The sequence below is a fragment of the Pogona vitticeps genome, chromosome 8 (genome assembly GCF_051106095.1).
Source record: "Pogona vitticeps strain Pit_001003342236 chromosome 8, PviZW2.1, whole genome shotgun sequence".
Taxonomy (NCBI): Eukaryota; Metazoa; Chordata; class Lepidosauria; order Squamata; family Agamidae; genus Pogona; species Pogona vitticeps.
Window position 1 is genome coordinate 3,915,001 of NC_135790.1, and position 20,127 is coordinate 3,935,127.

The 20,127-nt window shown below is 43.9% G+C and overlaps 1 protein-coding gene across 2 annotated transcripts in view; it reads right to left on the reverse strand.

Annotated features, from left to right (window-relative positions):
- Window positions 1-772: 772 nt before the first annotated feature.
- Window positions 773-20,127, reverse strand: part of LOC110072231 (disintegrin and metalloproteinase domain-containing protein 9) — a 44,317-nt gene continuing 24,962 nt past the window's right edge. For both annotated transcript variants that reach the window (XM_072979167.2, XM_072979168.2), the window contains exons 8-22: window positions 19,716-19,787; window positions 18,429-18,598; window positions 17,700-17,781; window positions 16,701-16,834; window positions 16,370-16,541; window positions 15,061-15,153; window positions 14,595-14,790; window positions 13,710-13,815; window positions 11,551-11,734; window positions 10,352-10,432; window positions 8,883-8,988; window positions 7,404-7,542; window positions 6,775-6,871; window positions 5,855-5,997; window positions 773-4,682 (exon numbers count right to left, since the gene is read on the reverse strand). In XM_072979167.2, coding sequence (XP_072835268.2) covers window positions 4,598-4,682; window positions 5,855-5,997; window positions 6,775-6,871; window positions 7,404-7,542; window positions 8,883-8,988; window positions 10,352-10,432; window positions 11,551-11,734; window positions 13,710-13,815; window positions 14,595-14,790; window positions 15,061-15,153; window positions 16,370-16,541; window positions 16,701-16,834; window positions 17,700-17,781; window positions 18,429-18,598; window positions 19,716-19,787 — 1,860 coding nt within the window. In that variant the 3' untranslated portion in view covers window positions 773-4,597. The remainder of the gene's footprint in view (window positions 4,683-5,854; window positions 5,998-6,774; window positions 6,872-7,403; window positions 7,543-8,882; window positions 8,989-10,351; window positions 10,433-11,550; window positions 11,735-13,709; window positions 13,816-14,594; window positions 14,791-15,060; window positions 15,154-16,369; window positions 16,542-16,700; window positions 16,835-17,699; window positions 17,782-18,428; window positions 18,599-19,715; window positions 19,788-20,127) is intronic.

A 20,127-nucleotide genomic window follows, 5' to 3' on the forward strand; every position in this document is an offset into this window, starting at 1 on the left:
AATAGCATTACTGTATTACTTTTTTAAAAAATTCTGAGTACTGTAGACTGCTAGTCTTTGGGACAAAACGCGTGTTCCTCCAAAAAAAAAAAAAAAAAAGATAATCAGGCAAGATAATACAATTCTGCTCTTGAACCATGTGATATTCGTTTTCCAGCTAGCCTGGTAACTAAACAGTTAATTCATAAAAAGAATAAAAGCATCTGTCATTAAAATGCATTTGCAATATGTTATTGGACTGCTAGAAAAGGAATTAAAATCCCTAGTTATCTGTAATTCCCTTTTCTAATAATAGCAGTTCAATACCATTATATGACAACTGCAATTTAACGAAGGTTCATTGCATTTCACTTAACTTTCAAGCTCAGGCTAACCTTGTAGATGCTATGAATCCTCGGGGCTGCAGAGCCGAATTGTGATCGATACAAGTGGAAGTGATACTGCCTGCAAGCTCCCAAAGAAATTACCTTAGAAATAACGAATTAAGGTGAACTAAGGGTTCTCTTCCGTCCTGCTAAGATGACTCGCATGCTTGTTTCCTGTGCACTTTAACACAGGTCTCAACACAAAAACATGCACAGATATGGGAAAACAAGGTGTGTGGGGGGGCGGGAAGAGTCTTTTCAGTGGTAGGACACAGTCTGTGGGGTCATTTCATGCTGGAAAGTGGGGAACAATTCAGAGGAGGCTGTAGTGATGCAGAAGATGATACCTTTGCTTGGAGTGGGTGTCTTGGGCTTTGGGTCAAGGGCGGTTGATCCTGGAGCCAGACATTTTATTTTATTTTATTTTATTTTATTTTATTTTATTTTATTTTTATTTATTTATTTATTTATTTATTTATTTATTTATTTATTTATTTATTTATTTATTTATTTGATTTATACCCCGCCTATCTGGACTACTCGTCCACTCTAGGCGGCTTACAATATAGGATAAAACAATAAACTCAAGAATGTGCATAGTCGTTTAATAACAACTGTAATAAAGTAGAAGGGGGAAAAAGGAAAATAGAAAGAAATCAGGTATTGACTGGAGGGAAGGCCTGGATGTATAACCATGTTTTTAATTGGGTTTCAAAGATTCCCAGCGTAGGTGCTGTGTGAATCTCCGGAGGCTGTTCCATAGGCGAGGAGCCACCTAAGGACCTAACAAAACAGCTGTGGAAGAGGGTGCTTTCCAGAGAGTATGATGAAGAGTAAACCAAAAAGAGAAGTTTGGGAAGAGGTGGAAAATTATAAGAATCAGCCATCACAACATTCTTAGGAACCATAAATGTGTGAAAGAGGGGTATGCAAATACTTGCACTCACCAGCCTCATCTTGGGCTGTAAGACGTTTGTTGATGGTTCATGGCCTCATTCATAGATACGGCGACTCTCATAGGATTTTGAGGAATGTTCCAAGAAGAGTTGATCATGGCTACCCCAAGTAAGCGTCCATGGTTGAGCAGGGAATTTGAACCCAACTCCCCAGAATCCTACTCAATCCTACTCAACTCTACTCACTACCCCAAACTGGGTTTACAAACTTTGGAATGCAGGCAATTGTGAGACTGCTTCACACAAACTGGACAGGCCACAGTAGTTCAAGTATTTTATTACTGCAAATGCAGACATACCGTATATCTATATAAGGAATACATACAAACACTGTTAAAGACTTTTTTTTCTTTTTGGCAATAATAATGGAGAAATCTACCAAACAAGTGTATGCTGAACAGCGGCCGTCATGTGGGAATCAGCTGGAGTATAATTTAATAGGAATGGTGTCATTCTGAAGCTCATGTCAATGGCTTGTGGCAACCTTCGCACCGTTGACCAAGCCAGAATTTGTAAGTATTCTGTATATATTCTGTTCTGGCTTGGTAAATGGTGCAAAGATCGACACAATTCGATCCAACAAGATTTAGCCAATGTAAACATCCTGGCTGACACGAGAAAAAACAATTTGGTAAAAGTCAGCGTTGAATGATTCGATTCTTCAGCAGGTTGCTATGATTTAAAGTGCTCGTAAATCTGTTCAGTGGGTTTAAATTTTAAAGAGGGGATTTTGCACTGTGGTTGGTGCTCCCACACTAAAGAAGTTGTGACAAAACGGAGCGGGGAGAATGTGCAAATTCAACGTTCAGTTAAGGGGCACATTATACCCTCGCCCTCTCTCTCTCTTGCCGGATAGAGATTTATTTTATAAAATGTCAACAGTTATGATTAACTTGGCAGAGGATTGATAGGCCTGAAGGTCACATGGGTCATGCATCGTAAGCTGAAGAGCAGCCACTAATTGGCATGCCATTATCATTATTTGCATAGCATCTCTGTGACCCTGACAAATGCCAAAGTGTAAAGGCAGGGGGATGACATGGGCACCTCCACAGTATTCCCATCTAGACTGCCATCCTCAAAACAAGAAATGCCTCATTTGTTGTTATGTGCCATGCGGGTGCTGCCAAATTATGGCCGCCCTATGAAGGAGCCATCTCCATAATGTCTGGTCCTCAACAGCTCTGCTCTTGCAAACTCAAGCCTGTGGCTTCCTTTGAGGATTGAATACATCTCGTATTGGGTCTTCCTCTTTTCCTGCTGCTTTCAACTTTTCGCAGCATTATTGTCTTTCCCAGGGAGTCTCGGGGTGCTCAAAATAGGACAGCTCTTCAGGTTCATAACTTGTCCCTCTGGAGATCATTCAGGCTTGATTTCCTCTAGAGCCCATTTATTTGTCTTTCTGGCCGTCCAGGGTATCCCTGAAAGCTCTCCTCCAGGGCTATATTACAAATGAATCACTTTTTCCCCCGGACAGCTTTCCAACTTTCACACTTGTACATAGTGATCAGAAGGAATACAACAGCATGGATGATCTTGACGCTGGTCTTCCGGTGAGGCTAGTGACGCCTCTTGCATCCACAGGAAGATGCCAATGTTGTGGGAATCAAAACTGAGCGAGTCTCTGCTTTTAAATCTTTTCAGTTCCAGTTCTTGAGTGCTGGTTGTCATAAACATTCCAGGCGCCCCTCTGTTTCTGACTTCTAGCAAATCTGTGACAGCTGCACGGAAGTGCTTTGGCTAGCCATCAGCTGCTCGCTCCCCAGCCTTGACGAAAATTACACCTCGTACCTTTGTTTTGCATAACGATTATTAGTGGTATATTTGAAGAATTGCCTGTACTTCTGTTTGTTAACTTAAAACAATTGTTAAGTTAAACCTAGTATCCTTTATTAGCTATAGTTTAGTGTCAGCCGGAACACAGTTAAAATTGCCTTGGGTTAATTTACATAAAGACACAAGCAGTCTCCCACACCATTTAAAAAAAAACTAAAATATGCTAAGAATATGCTCCATCTTTTGTCAAGGACGGCTTTTAGGCAAGACTCCCATTGTGCAACCACCCTGTCTCTTCTACAGCCTTTTAAGGGGATTGGGTTCAGATGTCCTTCATTCATTGTGTCCTTTTCTAAGTTACCATTTCTTCCATCTTGTTTTCTTGTCGTAGAAAATATCTTACGGCAGGAACGTTGGAACAACAGCGCAGCGTGGATGGCACCCGGTCCGTCCATCTGGCGGGACATCAAGATTACATCTGCAGTCTTATAATAACTTACCTAAAAGTCCCACGAAACTTAATTGGGACTAGACACGTATAGAAGTGGACTGCAAGCTGGCTTCCTGATTCACTACGTGCCTTTTAGCTGCCTGGTAACCCAAATTAAAACAACAACAATGGTCTAGTTTCTCTTCCTGTCCATGCGCTCATCCTGTCTGAACAGCAGCTTTTAACACTTCCTTTTATGCAAGCATGAGTGAAGACAAGTGTAACACTAACCAAAGAGAACTCAGAATAGGGGCCTCAAGTCACCATCTATCATTCTTTACTCCTATTATTCTTTAGACTGTCTTTTTTTAAAAAAAATGCCATGCACGCAGTTACATCTCCATTGTTTGCCTTGTTAACGTTTTAGATTTTTAAAAGTGCAAAATTGCTCCCAAGGCTACAGAGGGTAAGACATGGATGTGGTAACGTAATGGACACAGGCCAATCAGTGCTATCCATATATGATTTCTGTTCAAAGCCTGCAGTACCCTTTAAGGCTGTTTCAAAGAGCAGGCCATCCCAACAAGATAAGATTGGTCTAAACGCAGCAAAAGAGTCTAAATTAGCCACACTGCTAACGTTTGCCTGTCTTCACTCAATGTTATATTCTTTCCAGCAACCATCTGGGGGTGGGGGATGCTCATGTACTGAATATTTTTCTGAACAAATCATCATAAAAGAGGGGAAGACACAGTTACACCCAAAAGGTAACTATAGTTCAGGCTAATCCACTGATTCCAGCAGTGCAGTCCAACTGCAGTTCACACCGACAGTTCTCACAGGCTCAGCGATCTTGGCTCCTGAAGTTTGGGTAGAGGTATTTGTTTGGTAAGCTTACATTCCTTGGTTTTGCATTTTTCTTCTTCCTTCCTTCCTTCCTTCCTCTCTTTGTTTTTTTCCTTATCCAGTGCTGATGAGAAAAGGAAGGGTCTCAAGGACCACTTGATGGAAGACTGATGTAGCTCTCTGTCCCAGCAAAATTGAACGGCTTGTGAAAGACAGGTGGGACGTTATTTGGGGGGCAAAGGTGCAGGGCGGGAGGGGACAAAACGTTCCTGAGCTGCTGTCGTCGTCTTTGTCGCCGGGGGTGGAGGCCTGCAACAGACAGGAAAAGTCAAGTGCCAGCCCGTCGGGATCTATCTCTGCATCAATCAAAACTTTAATACAGTGGTGCCTCGCTAGACAGTTACCCCGCATGACAGTTTTATTCGCTAGACATTGACTTCTTGCAATCGCTATAGCGATTCGCAAAACAGTGATTCCTATGGGGGAATTTCGCTGGACAATGTTTGGTCCCTGCTTTGCAAACCAATTTTTGCTAGATGACTATTTTTACAGCTCCCTCCATGCTCACAAAACCGGTGTTTTCGGGACCTAAGCTTCGCAAGACAGCTATTTAAACAGCTGATCAGCGGTTCGCAAAGTGGCTTTCCTATGGCCGATCTTCGCTAATGATGATTCTTCCCCATTGGAATGCATTAAACAGGTTTCAATGCATTCCAATGGGGAAATGCTTTTTCGCTAGACGATGATTTCGCTAAACAGCGATTTCAGTGGAACGGATTATCATCGTCTAGCGAGGCACCACTGTAAGGGTTCCACTAAATCAATGGGACTTAGAGAGGAGCGGACTCATTGAGTCTCCATTGATTCAGTGGGCCTACTCTAGCTGCAGTTTACTACAGGAGTGCAGCCATTGTGTACTACCGTGCTTTCACTACACTTGGTGAAATTCTCTTTGACCCGTTAGCATCCTATAGTCTAACTGTAGATAGTAAAGGTAAAGGTTCCCCTTGACATTTAGTCCAGTCGTGTCCGACTCTAGGGTGCGGTGCTCATCCCCGTCTCCAAGCCATAGAGCCAGCGTTTGTCCGAGGACAGTTTCCATGGTCACGTGGCCAGCACGACTAGACATGGAACGCCGTTACCTTCTCACTGAGGTGGTACCTATTAATCTATTCGCATTTACATGCTTTCAAACTGCTAGGTTGGCAGGAGGTGAGACAAGCTATGGGAGCTCAATCTAGTATACCACATCTGGGTAGCACATCTGGAAAGGTCTCATCCTCAGAACCCTGTGTTTTTAGGCTGAGGGCTAACTGACCGGTCCAGGGTCACACTGCACGCGTTGAAGCTGAATAGAGATTTGAACGCGGGCCTTGGTCCAGTACTTGGAATCAGCTGTCAAGCAAGGAAAACTGCAACAGCAGCAATAAAATAAAATAAAAGAGTGTTCCCACCAGAACTAGAGGCTGCCCATTACCTACCTTGTTGGGACAAAATGCTGTTCCATGGACTGGGAAACAAGTGGTGCTGAATTTACAGGTGGCGCCTTGTAATGGAAAGGTTCACCATGCCATTGCTGATTAGCTGTGTAGGATGGCACAGGGTATCTGTTTGATTGCCTATTCTGTGAGAAAACCAGTAACCAAAGGTTATTATTGAATTGTGGATTCATTTAAAAAGAACAACTTTGGCTTTACTGCTTCAGGTTGGTGGTACTCAGGGCGTGCATTGCAAAACCCATCTCCCAACCACTCAAGAGGCACATCATGTTCAGAGCGCATCATTGAAAAGTAGGAAGAGCTGTTATGCCTTGCATAATGTTAGGGGTAACTGGGTTCAAGTCAGCTAATATTATGTGGCTAAATGAAGCCGTTTTCCTCTTTCTTCCTCTCCGGGAGAGGGCAGAGAATCTCTCTCTGTGTGTAAGAACTTCCAATAGGCAAACGCGTGGCTTCGGACGACCAATCTCAGAATTCCCCAGGCAGCAAAAACACATATCTGCACACGGTGTTTTGTTTTTGTAGAGACATCGGTCATCGTGAAGGTCAACAGAGTCCAAAATCAAACCAGAAACAGACATTTCCATAGAGTTTTCTATACTTGAAATTTAAAAGATTTAATAGAAACCCTCTCTCCCAAAAGAATCACTGGAACTTTAAATTGGCAGAGATTTCTCAACAGAAAATTCTCAGGAACCTCCCCCCCCCCCCCCGCAATCCAAAAGCAATTACCCAACTTATTTGGAAAGTCATGCCTGTCGCTCATGTGGCTTTTCTAATACAGCTCCAGCTCCTATTCATTCTCAGCATGTCCAGTTCTGATATTCAGTCCCCCCCCCCGCCTCCAATGCAAATCAATGACCTAAGGTCAAAAAATTAGTGGATAAATCGTTCATTCCTACCATTTGAGTTGATGTATCTCTCGGAGGGTATGGAGCGCTTGGTGGGAACTCTGTGTTTACATTTTGCCGCGTCCTGTGATCCGATCTGCTGAAACACCTTTCGGTAGACAGAAGAGCAGAGAGAACATACGCTGAAGATACCTGCTAAGCCCATTGCAACGTTATGGCTGCGAGGATAAAGTATACCTCTATAGCCCAAGTTCTGCATGGCCATCATCAATTTCACCTCTGGCAAAATCTGCATATCCCATATATTAGTCTTTACACAGGTTTCTAGCCCTCTTGAGGGATAGGGTTTGTTTTACAGCCTCAGGTGCAGAGGTGTCTTGGATCAGTCCTGTTGCCATCAAAGATCTTGGGTCCAGATGTTCTAGCCTTCCAGCACAGCTCTCACTGGGACAGGCATGTTGCAACATCTGCTCTGCTCCCTACTCATCAGATTTTCAGGATGTAAAGTTTAGAGCAGATCTGCTTTAACAAGCTGGACACAAAGCTGGTGGATTACTCACTCTCCTCTTTTACTGATCCCTTGGTGTGTTTTTTCCCTCCTATTAGGATTTTAATCCCTGCTTTTCTATAAGGTAATTTTCAATCACTTTCTGCCACAAGTGGGGAAGAGAAATACGCACCGACAACAGCTGTCCACCAGTGGCCTTATGGATTTCGCAAACTGATTCCTTGTAAAATAACAGAAGAGCAAAGCCACAAGAAGGGGAAGAATCAGGAAGAAGAATACCAGTAGCCAGTTTCTGGTTGTGTTATCTTCATCTGGAAGGAAAAAAAGAAAAGAAAAGAAGGAGAGGGCGAAAAATCGATTAGCTCTAGCATCAACCTTAGTGACATTTCAGCAGCAGCTCCTTCCCTCAAATTGAAATTACAGCGGTGCCTCGCTTGACGACGTTAATCCGTTCCAGCGAAATCACTGTAGAGCGAAATCGTCGTCAAGCAGGGGAAAAAACCAATTGAAACGCATTGAGAACTGCTCAGTGCGTTCCAATGGGCTAAATACCTAATCGTCCAGCGAAGATCCTCCATAGGGCGGCCATTTTCTGGTGTCTGTCTTGCGAAAAATCCATCCTTAAAAACAGCTGTTTTTAAACCATCATTAAGTGAAAAATCGGTTCCTGAAGCAGGGAACTGATCATCGTAAAGCGAGTTTCTCCCATTAAAACATCATTTTGCGATCACTATAGCAATCGCGAAAACCTCATCGTCAAGCAGATTCATCGTTTAAACAGGCAATTGTTAAGCGAGGCACCACTGTAAAAACTTCTTCGGCCTCACATGGGGCAGAGAGGAGAATAAAAGGACACAGATTGTGATTCTCAATGGACTGCAGCTCCCATCTTGTCAAAGCCAATGGTGAGGGAGGATGGAATTTGGAGTCTAGGAACACCTGGAAGATTGCATAGTCTCCACTCTGGGTTTCATCAGTTTCCACTTTACTTTTGTGATTTTCATCTGCTGTCTTTAGCAGCATGCATTGAGGTGACTAATCTTTTCTACATTCTGCATACCTCCTTTTTGTTTTTAAACCAAGGGGGTCACATTTCTGACATGGAGGGAACTCATTTGAATTTGGATAGGCCTGTTTTTGGAGACATAATGCCCAGGAGGAGGAGGAGGAGGAGGAGAAGAAGAAGAAGAAGAAGAAGAAGAAGAAGAAGAAGAAGAAGAAGAAGAAGAAGAAGAAGAAGAAGAAGAAGAAGAAGAAGAAGAAGAAGAAGAAGAAGAAGAAGAAGAAGAAGAAGAAGAAGGAGGAGGAGGAGGAGGAGGAGGAGAAGGAGAAGGAGAAGGAGAAGGAGAAGGAGAAGGAGAAGGAGAAGGAGAAGGAGAAGGAGAAGGAGAAGGAGAAGGAGAAGGAGAAGGAGAAGGAGAAGGAGAAGGAGAAGAAAGGAACCTACAAAAGTCTACAAGTTTTCTGCTGGTAGTTTTCCAAGACCCTAGCACCTTTTCCCGCTGCAGGTAAAGGCTGATGGTCAGAGTCACAGGGTCAGCCAACCAGGACCCAAGGAACTTGGGAGAAGACAGACTCAACACCATCCCAGAACCCGGCTGAACACATGAGCCCAGAAGGTCCCATGACCGTGTCTACTTGGGGTACTTGCCGTTATAGGGAGGCCCACTGTCCGCACTGCCACCGTATCCTTTGGTGTCACAGAAGGGAGGGGCCCAGCCTGGATCACAGTGACAGTTCTTGTTGCTATTGCATACCTGTATAAAGATTAAAGGGTGGGGGGGGAGAAAAAGTCAAAGAGGGGATTGTAACTCTTAGATTTAGAAGCAAATATCTCCTGTCTGTCTGTCTGTCTGTCTGTCTGTCTGTCTGTCTGTCTGTCTGTCTGTCTGTCTGTCTGTCTGTCTGTCTGTCTGTCAGATCAGGTACGTAGCAGTTCCTGATAACAGAGTTTGGAAAAAGTATTTTTACAGTTCCAAACATCCCTGTGTTGGCCGGGGGGATTCTGGAAGCCGTCGTCGAAAAGAAAAGACACAACACAACAGGACCAGACAAGAAAAGTGAAGAGCTGTTCCTGCTTTTCGAAGAGAACAATTCTTGCCTTAAACACAGTGTAGCCCCTGCTGGGAGAGATTTATTCATTGGTTCGTTCATTCCATTTTTATACCACCCACTTGGCAAAAACCACTGCTCGGGGGGTGGGGGTGTACAACAAAAAATGAAGAAGCGTGAATTTTAAAATCAACTATAGAAAGATTATGCCGAGTTTTGGAGCTCAATGTTATTATTTATGCCACTGGGTTCCCCCTGCCCCTTTTGAAAGCAACCTGATTTGAGAGAAAGACAGGATGTGGACAAAACGAAATGGCCTTTATATCCATAAAAGTCCAGTTCCTCCCCCTCTGTCAGTTACTGCATCAGGCAAGAATGGCTAGAGGGGCTTCCACGAAATTTGGAGGGTCCATTTGGGGTGGTCTGGCGTCCCCGACTGCAGCCCATCAGGGTCACTTGGGGGTCTAGCCAACAATCTTTCACTGAAGGGAGGACTGTCCGACAACACATTTTAAAGATGTCAATGTCAAGAATTTGAGTTCAGAAATGCACATGTTTTGAATTGTTCCATAATTTTATGGGCAGAGAAAAGAGGGGGTTCAAAACTTTGTTAAACTAGAGAGTGATGCTGGCTGGGGATACTGGGTCATGTAGCCTTTGGATAAGCTCAGAGAGTGCTCAGCTGAAGGATGTAAGAGAGAGACCAGTGCAAAGGAAAGACTGTGGCTAGAGATGGGCACAAACCTTCAGTTCATCGGTTCGTCCTGGTTCGTTTTGAGATGAGCAAGTGTTTCACAGCTCCCAGCCTCGCCTTATCCAGCAGGTGCCTGCTCGGGAAGAGCGTCCCAGCTTCCCAGCGCTGCCGCCTCCAGACACTGCCTCTGAGAGGCCGGGCTGGGAGCCGCCAAACGCCTGCTCCTCCGAAGGACAAACCGGCATGAACCATGAACTGGCAGTTCATGCCCATCTCTAGCTGTGGTGCAACCGAGAAGAGTGAGAGCATGGGGTGGAGAGGCCAACAAACGTCCCAGCCAACCGCTACTGTCGAAAGCGCAAAACGCCTCTTACCCCGTGGCCGTGGCACCGATTCTTTGTGTCACAGTCATAACCCAAAACTGCCGCATCCACACACTGGTAGTGCTTACACACCTGGAACAAAAGCACACGTGTTAAAACTATATCGGCCAGGATATGATCGGTAGTAGATGCTTATGTAAGAGGAATCACAACAGTAGATTGCTGCTATTTCCCCGTCCCTATCAGAGTCTGAATATCCAGTCGATGATTTTCACTTGTAAACAAATTAAGGAGTGTGTTCTCTACCACTTCTTAATAGCTCAGTGGTGTAGGCCTCTGGCTATGGAGCCAGAGGTTGAGAGTTCGATTCTCCACTGCTCCACAGCAGCAGCAGTAGCAGTAGTATATTATTATTAATAATATAATATAATATATAATTATTATATAATATAATATTATGACTGTGACTATTACTACTAGTAACAACAACAACAACAGTGCTTATTTAACATTGTGTCACCTGGGTTCCACTTATAAAAAGGTAAAGGTTCCCCTTGACATTTTTAGTCCAGTCATGTCCGACTCTAGGGGGGCGGTGCTCATTCCGTTTTCAAGCCGCAGAGCTAGCGCTTGTCCAAAGACAGTTTCCGTGGTCACGTGGCCAGCGTGACTAGGGAACGCCATTTTACCTTCCCACCAAGGTGGTACCTATTTATCTACTTGCATTTTTACATGCTTTAGAACTGCTAGGTTGGCAGGAGCTGGGACAAGCGACAGGAGCTCACTCTGTCGCGTGGATTCGATCTTGCGACTGCTGGTCTTCTGACCCTGCAGTACACAAAGGCTTCTGTGGTTTAGCCCACAGTGCCACCACGTCCCCTGGGGTTCCGCTTATAGTCATCTGTTAATACAACTACAGTACATATTAAGCCCTTAAGCTATACAACGTGCTTCTAGTCATTGATAAAACAGATTCCAAGTTTGATAATATCTCAAACTTCCTTCTCTTTAATTCTTAATGTCAGTTAATTTTTAATTAATGCTATTAATCTAACTGTCACACAAATGCATGCCAATGGTGGTCAAAGCTTTGCAAGAGGATTACTTGGTGCTACCAGACCAGCTACATTCTAAAAATTAACCTCTGATACAAATCAAAATTAAAATTAAATAGGGGATAAATGATGATTCCAAAACTTGAGCAGCCGTCCAGTGGTCTACAGGAAAGACGGAGACCTTCCCTGATTTACCTTTCCAGGTGCACACTTGGTACCTTCGTTCACCATTCCTGGGTCTGGGACGTCCGATCCTAGCTGGAAATCCACTCCCCAGCACATGCTGGTTTTGATAGGAGACTGAATAATGGCCGGCTTGATCCCAAAGACGGGTAGTGTCTTCACGTTCTCACACTGTAGCTTTCCACACATGGCATTCCTGCAGGGTAACAATTTATCACCATTACGATCAACCACAACGTCCTTGCCCTCTTTTATTATATTTCTACCCTACTTTTCCACTACTAAGTAGTCCTCAAGGTAGCTTTATGGTCAACGTGAAACATAATAATAAAAAAAACAAGGGCAGAAAGCTGAACCACTCAATCATCCAAATCACAAAATGATTATAAAAATCATTAAAATCATGAAGTCTACAATCAATTAAAACTAGCTGGATAGTTCAGTGGTTTAAGTATCTGGCTGTGGAGCCAGAAGTTGGGAGTTCATTTCTTCACTGGGCCTCTTGCAAGGAAAGCCAGCCTAGGTAGCCTTGGGCAAGTGCACAGTTCCAGAAATGATTCCAGAAAAAAGGAATGGTAAACCACACCTCTGAATATTCTCTACCTGGAAAACACTGAAAAAAAGGGTTGCCCTATGTAAAAAAATTGACTTGATGGCACATTATGATGATGATGATCACAACCAGTTAAAATCATCACAATAAATTAAGCAATATCACAAAAGCCAGTATGAAAAGATGTGCTTTTATACCCTTCCTGAGAGCAGCAACAGTAAAAATCGATCTACTCTACATTTAAATCCACTTAAAGTTTCATTGAAGTAATTGTTATAATTGCTGACATTATCTGAAGATCAATATCCACCTAGATTTTTTTTCCAGGCTTGGTTTTCCAATGGGGATTAAAGAAAATTACACCCTCCCAAGCAATAATCTCAGATTTAAGCATCATAAAGAATAACAGAAGGTGTTGGTGTAATGACATAACTGACAGAGTAGATTTATTGGCACCACCAGCCAAAAATGACCATGTATAAGACTATACTTTTGTCTAAAATATTTAGACTAAAAATTGAGGGTCGTCTTATACACGGAAGTAAGCCGAGCAGAGAACAAAAACAAGTGGAGGGGAAAGCAGGGATCAAAGTGATCCTGTAGGGCTTTGATCCCTTTCCCCCTACACTTGCAAAGCCCCACTTTGATTTCTTAATTTTGGGTTAGAAAAGTGGGGGGTGTATTATACATAGGGGCGTCTTATACATGAAAAAATATGGTGCAAAACTCAGAAGAGGGGTTTGGGAATGCATGGCCCTTAGCCACTGAATAGAAATTGCTCCATAGTTAAGAGAACAAAAGTTAATCTCCTTTTGATACCCTTCCCCAAGAAGTTGTGAAAAACATAATCTTGGCACTTTAAAGATGCCACATGTATGGATGCCCACGAAATCTTATATCAAAAATAATTTGTTAGCCTTTAAGGCAACACAAGAGGCTGTCAAAGTTTACAAGAGGTGATACTTTTATTAGACCACTAAAATTCAAACGTTCAGCACAAGCTTCCATGATGAAATATCACTTCTTCGGGCATGCATCCATCTCTTGTGGAGAGTGGAGAAAAAATTATAAACCAAAGTCCCAACATTTCATGGCAGGTGTCTGTGAGGTCTGTTTCTTAAGGTGAGGTCAGTGTTCAGGTGTGTGTGGTTAAATGTACCATGTGGTTGAAATTTTCCACTCAGGAGTTATTTTTTGCCACCACAGACTAACATGGCTACGTTCTGGTCATCTCCTGAAAAATAATATTAAAACAAGCACAGAGGTCTAAAGAGAAAAAAAAAAGGTCCTGCTCCATCAGAGCCATGCTCTTCTAACCCCTGTGTAAATATTAATTCCAGAAGAAGTAAATGAAGCAACACAACTCAGCTTCCTCAAAATTATATCCATTTTGTGTATAATTGTTTTTAAAAACCTCTCAAGTTTCTAGCCCTTATGGCTGCAAAGGTGTTGTTTAAAGTGTGCCAAGGTCTCAAAAGAGGTGACAAAACAACCTCGCCCCTGGGTGAGAGATGCCCATATAGTTTTCCTCCGCCCCCGATAAGACCACCCCATACATCTCCTCCGGGAAGTACTCCCAGCTTATTTGCAAAGTATTTTCGCAACACACCTGACTTACCAGCTTGAGCACTTCTTGTAATCATGGCCGTGGTAGCCACAGTTTCCAAACCGGTCCCCTTTGGAATTGACGGCAGAGAAGCAAATTTCTGGGGCCGCCTTCGCTTCTGCAAAACAGAGATTGAAGAAGCGGGCTCAGGGATAGTTCGTGCCCTTTCTTTGGATGACAGCTTTGCCCCTTTCGTTTAAAACCTGATGGGCAGGACAACCCCTTAAAAGAAGAGGCAAAGGGAAGGATCCATTTTTGAAATACACACATGCAAACGCTCTGCTTGATTTCTTTCTTTTCTTTTTTGGCACTTGGAGAAAGGGTTCCCCTTTTGCCCAACCCACCAGATCATCCCAGACTAAGCTCCTCCATGTTGCCACCCCAAGGGAGGCCCAGAAGTCTTCGACCAGAGGTAGGGCCTTCTTCACAGCGGCCCCATCCTGGTGGAACCAGCTCCTGGAGGAGCTTTGATTTAAGAGGCAGCTGAAAACATGACTTTCCAGGGAGGCCTTTCACACAGACCTTGGTTGACCGGCCCTCCTCCTGTCCCACTCTTATTGGGAAAACTTGCTTTTGGTGCCATTTGGCTTAATGCTGTTTGCTGTTGGCGCTTTTTAATTTACTGCTGATTCTATGTTGATGCTGGTTTTAGCTGCTTGTAAACTGCCCAGAATAGGGCTCCTGCACTAATGGGGTGGTATATGAACAAAACAAAACAGATTCACTACATATGCAAAACATGGAAGCCTTTTTTGCTTTAAACAGGGCAGTCACTGGTTTGTACACTCCAAACCAGGGGTTGCATAGGGCCCTAGGCCCATGGGCTCCTTCCTCCACGGAGCCTGTGGTTTTGCCTAGACCGGGATAAAAAAGACAGTAGACGGCTGTTCTCCCTACTTGGGCCAAAGATGGCTTGGCACTGCGCTTCGTAGTACTGGCACAACCCGTTGTAGCAATAGGCTTCCTCGTTGTGGCAAGGGTGCCCGTTCTGAACGGTGACGTCCTGCGGGCAGAAGGGCGAGGATCCGTTGCAGTACTCCGGGAGGTCACACTCACTGGCGCTTTCTCTGCACTTGGTGCCTTTGGTCAAGTACTGGGAAGAAAAACAGAACCCAGGGACCATCATTAATTCACCCCCAAAGGATTGTGGTCTTAAATGCCCTCCTTTTATGGGTGGGCAACTGGTAGATATTGCCGGACTACAACACCCATTATCCCCAGCTGGGGCAGAGGAGAAGACGGATGGGACCTGCAGTCCATCCCCATCTGGGAGGCTACACATTTCCTCCTCGTCCTAATCCCATGGAAATTTCCCCCTGCCCTGCCCCTTCTTGCAAGGACTTGGGGGATAGGAAGGTCTTACATAGCAATTGTGACAGCAGTCTCCATAACCACATTCGGCGCCTGGGCGGAGTTTACACGTTCCAGCTTCACAGCAAGGATCAGTTTTGCACTCCTGAAAGGGAAAGAAAAAATAACCAAGGAGGGCCAAGCAGACTCTAGATCCTTTCCAACACCATCTCGCAAGAAAAACCGAAATGAAATTTGGACTTCTGCCAGGGGGAACACGGTTAAGTCTGACTTCACAAGAGGCAGTGAATCCACTCAGGGTTGAGTCTTTATTTGGAAGTTGGGTTCAGCACCCTGGACATCTCCTGTAAAGTTTAGACTCAAACCTGGAATGGATTAGCTGCCCTGGCAATGTTGGAAGTCATCAGCAAGCTGCAAAGCATTAGGGGACGGTAGTCTCTCTGTTCATTAGGCTCTGTAGAGGATGCCTCTCAAATGTCCTCTAATGCTGTGCAGCTACCATGGAGTTTAGAAAGTTCAACTGAGGTCCTTCTCTATCTTTAATGGCCACCACTGCAGAGAGAATAGCTGTGTACTCTGAAACTTCTCTGAGAACTTAAGGGGTTTGTTGTGTGGGTTTTTTTGTTTTGTTTTGTTTTGTTTGTTTGTTTGCTTGTTTGTTTGTTTTGCTGCAGCTATTAGAATTCTAGTTGGGAGACTTCCTGTTGAATTCTGGTGGCTGTGGTGAAAAGAAACTGAGAATCCCAGAAAATTAGGCATACCATATTTTTCCGTGTATAAGACTATACCTTTGTCTAAAATCTTTAGACAAAAAATTGAGGGTCATCTTATACACGGAAGTAAGCCGAGGAGAGAACAAAAACAAGTGGAGGGGAAAGCAGGGATCAAAGCGATCCTGCAGCTTTGATCCCTTTCCCCCCACCCTTACTAAGCCCCACCTAGATTTCTTAATTTTGGATTAGAAAAGTGGGGGGCGTCTTATACATGGGGGTGTCTTATACATGGAAAAATATGGCATGAACAAAAAATAATATCACCATGCTATTGATTAGGAAGAGTGCCCACTATAAAAAAAAAGAACACAGGCAAGTTGTGTACAAAATTTTCCAGCAATTTGGATAAGCAAATTGTGTACAAAAATGCATTCCCATTAGAAAAAACTGTGGACAGAGAAGAAAAATGTGTGTGAATTTTTAGGTCCTATTTTGTAAAAATCCGAAATATTACACAAACCAAAGGTACGGCTGGAAAAATGTGAAGCTTGAGCAGACAGATATGGGCCGATCTGTGCACCCTCAACTACAAATTCATCCAAAGTTCACAGATAACCAGACTGCCTCCACGGCGTCCCAGTTACTCACGTCCAGAGAGCCACAATCGCATTCCTCCCCTGCATCCACGAGCTTATTGCCGCAGTAGGGAATACTGTAGGTTTCCTCCGGCCGGGGGATATTGAGAAGGCAGCTTCCACCCTTGTTCAGCGTGAGCTTCTCAAAGTCTTCCTCGCTGCAGCTGCTGAAGTTTCGGGCTCCTCTAAGAACACAGAATGCCAGGCTGAGCCCACTCAGCCTCCCTGGAGTTCTGCGGACAGCCACTAGCTCCCATGCCCTCTCGCGCTGCTTGATCCAAAATAATAATCTTTATTATTTCAAATAATAAACATTAATGAACCCAGACAGAAGCATTACATACGATGCTCCAGAATTCATAATGCAGTTCCCCGTTTCACAGTGGCAGTTCCTTTCATCGTCATGGTTCATTCCAAGGTTGTGGCCGAGCTCGTGGGCGACGATGGATGCAAACATCTGGACGCTGATCGGTCCGAACTACAACACAGAGAAGAAGCAACTCTGGAAATTTATTCATCAAGGTCAAACATCTTCTAGGGGCAAAAGTTCACTGCAGTAGGTCAGGCGTTACAGCTCCGGACTTGAACTCCCACGGATGTTTCCCACCGGTTCGCGGCAGCAGAGGTTAAAAAATAGAAGGTTCTCCACCTTGGTTTGATTTCAGCATGGGTTGGTTGACTGCTCAGCTAAGATAGTGCCTTACTGAAAAAGCCACTATCTGGCTTTCCTTTCTCCATTTCTATAGCACAGGCTATTGAATTCAAACCAAGGTGGAGAATAAGAATAAGAGAAAGGTGTTCGACTCAGTAAGTTGGCCTTCAGGAAAGAGACCAAAGTTCTCCCCTTTGCAATTGACTGCCATAGCTAAAAGGAAACAGAGAGAAGCCGTATGTCTTTCCCTAAAACTGTCTCTAGAGAAAATAAGGGTTTACTGTTTTTCCTTTGTACACACAACAGGGTGTGGATTTGATTTAAATCCAAATCATGATTTAAAATTTAAAAAAAACTGGAGGGTTTTTTTTTTTACAATTTAAATAAAAAAAGCCTGATTTTTTTTTTAATGAAATGGTATTAAAGAATAACATTGGTTTTTATTCACCCTGATGCAGAGGACTTCTGAGAATTTAGGTATTTAAGTTCTCTCTAGAGATGTAAACTTTCCAGAATGTTTCATTTTTTTTTTCCAGGAGGGAAAAAAAAAGCACTTCCCCACCCCCCAACCTTTTTTTTCCTGGAAAAAAAATGGAAATTTGGGGAAATGTTACACCTCTCCTTCTGCCACAACCATAAAAGTTGCACTTGTGTCTCTAACTCAACAGCAGAGCAAGGAGTGTTATCTTACCACGTTAATTCCTCCAGCGTGGCTCTTAGAACACACTGTTCCCACGTAAGCCATCCCAGCTGTTCCACCAAACTCCTTTCTCCTAAAATATGCAAAGAAAAAAAAACCCACACAAAATTAAAAAGGTAGAGTTCTTGCAAATTATTACTAGAAACAGACAAGAACCACCCATTTTAAACCACAGATTAGCTCAGGCGCCCAGGGGCTATTACAGTACTTTCAGGGTTTTGGTACAAGCGAAAAGAAAAGTCAGATTCTTATTTTAAGGCCAAGCCAGAAATGGCCACTGAAAGATGACAAATTACAAGGGGAGGCATCCTGAAATGTGATGGAAGGTGCTGAAAGCAATGACAGGAGATTTCTTTGACGAGGAACATTTTATTTCCGTCTGGGAGCAATATTTACAACACTAGGGGTGGGACTTCTGGGAAGAAGGAACTCCCAGTCCCATCATTCAGCAGGAATCCCCAAGACTGAATAATGGGACTTGGAGTTCTTTTGCCCTAAAGTAAGTCCCATTAGTTGCTTCCTTTTCACCCAGTTGACAGTGGCATATTTGATCTGTCTCTGGATGAGTCACTTCCTGTTATTTTTAACTTCTTTGGCCAAATCGATTTCTCAATAACGTTCCCTCCCTTCCTAAAACCATCACACTTGAACCCTTCCAACCCTATACCTGTGTTTTAGGGCTAGAAGGGAAACCAAAAGGGCAAAAGTGTGGGAACTTACAGGACAAGCTGCGCGCTGTCATGTCTTTGGCGTGGGACGAGCTCCTGTTCTCGCCACTGTACAAAGTTACCCAGCACGTCTCCCGCCCCTCCTTCTATGCTGATTTGATTTTGCCGCGTCCAAATCTCCAAGCCGACCAACACAATGCGGATGTTCAACATAACGTACATCTGGGAAAAGAAAAGAGGACAGAAGAATGCCGGTCAGACGTGACAGCAATCTGTGCAATCTTAAGTATTTGAGTATCACTGGAAGGACAGATCCTGAAGCGGAGGCTCCCATACTTTGGCCATCTCATGAGAAGAGAAGACTCCCTGGAAAAGACCCTGATGTTGGGAAAATGTGAAGGCAAGAGGAGAAGGGGACGACAGAGGACGAGATGGATGGACAGGGTCATCGAAGCGACCAATATTAACTTGACCCGACTCCGGGAGGCAGTGGAAGGCAGGAGGGCCTGGCGTGCTCTGGTCCATGGGGTCACAAAGAGTCGGACATGACTTAACAACTAAACCACAAAGTATTCGATCCACCCTGACCCACCACCCGGGCCTCCCACTGTGAGATGCACTGAACACTCCCTGCAGGGAAGTCACTTCAGACTGCTTATTCACCTATCCTGGCATTTTCAACTTCAACCTTCTTCCAGATGTCATCTACTACCGATCCCATCATCCCCAGACAGCACCACCACGGGCCTACAAGCTGAAGATAATGTCAGATTTAGTCCAGCACATTTAGTTGGAGAACCATCTCCCCCTCAAATAGTCAAATTCCTGAATCTTTCCTAACCTCCATCTTTTTTTAAAATCCCATCACAAACACCCTTGTAAACACAGAGTACCGTGGGATCCCCCTGTGCACTGGATCAGCATCCATGGATTCATTTACCTGTTGCTTGAAAATATTAAATTAAAAAAAAACCAGAAATATATATTTCCAAGGTGTATTTACCAGAAGGAGCCACTAGACGGAGCCAGAGAGAATGCTACATATAGTGTTCACTACTTCTGCATTTCTCGGCATCCACTGGGAGGCCTTGGAACCTATTCCCCATCAATATTGTGGTCCGACTGTACTTTAGAAATCAAAGAAAGCCGAAAACTAAGAAAAAATAATTAATTAACATGAGTGGCTTCCTACTGTTAAAACACCCCCTGTACTCTCTCATGCCATTACTGCAGTTACACAGTACACCCAGCTGTGAATCTGGAACCAGAGGATGGTACCATTTCTGTCCATTTCTCTTGTTTTCATCATTTCCCCATATATTGCAAGCCGGTCACTTACACTGTCCAAGTAGTTGGCTAAGTGCACCATCTCTTCTGTTACAGCTGTTTTATTCTGGCCTAAAACCATGTACTGCAAAAGAAAGAAATTTATGCGTAGAAAGAAAACAGATTTTTTTCCCAGTTTCTAAAGCAAAACATGAGCACCAGTCTTAGTGTTTGGGGATCTGAAACGGCAACAAAAGAACAGGCCCCGAACAGGATTTGGAGAGGTATCGCTAGTCTTCAGAACAAAGCCGGGACTGGGACGCTTTCAGTCCATCTTCCAGGTAGATAAAGGAGACTTACATCTAGAATATTCCCAATGAATAAGCTGTTCAATCTTTGCATAAAGAAAATTTGGTTGGTGAGGGCCCCCTCTGCATAATTTCTCTCTGCTTGCCACGCGATCAAGACTTGGGGGTATGCTGAGG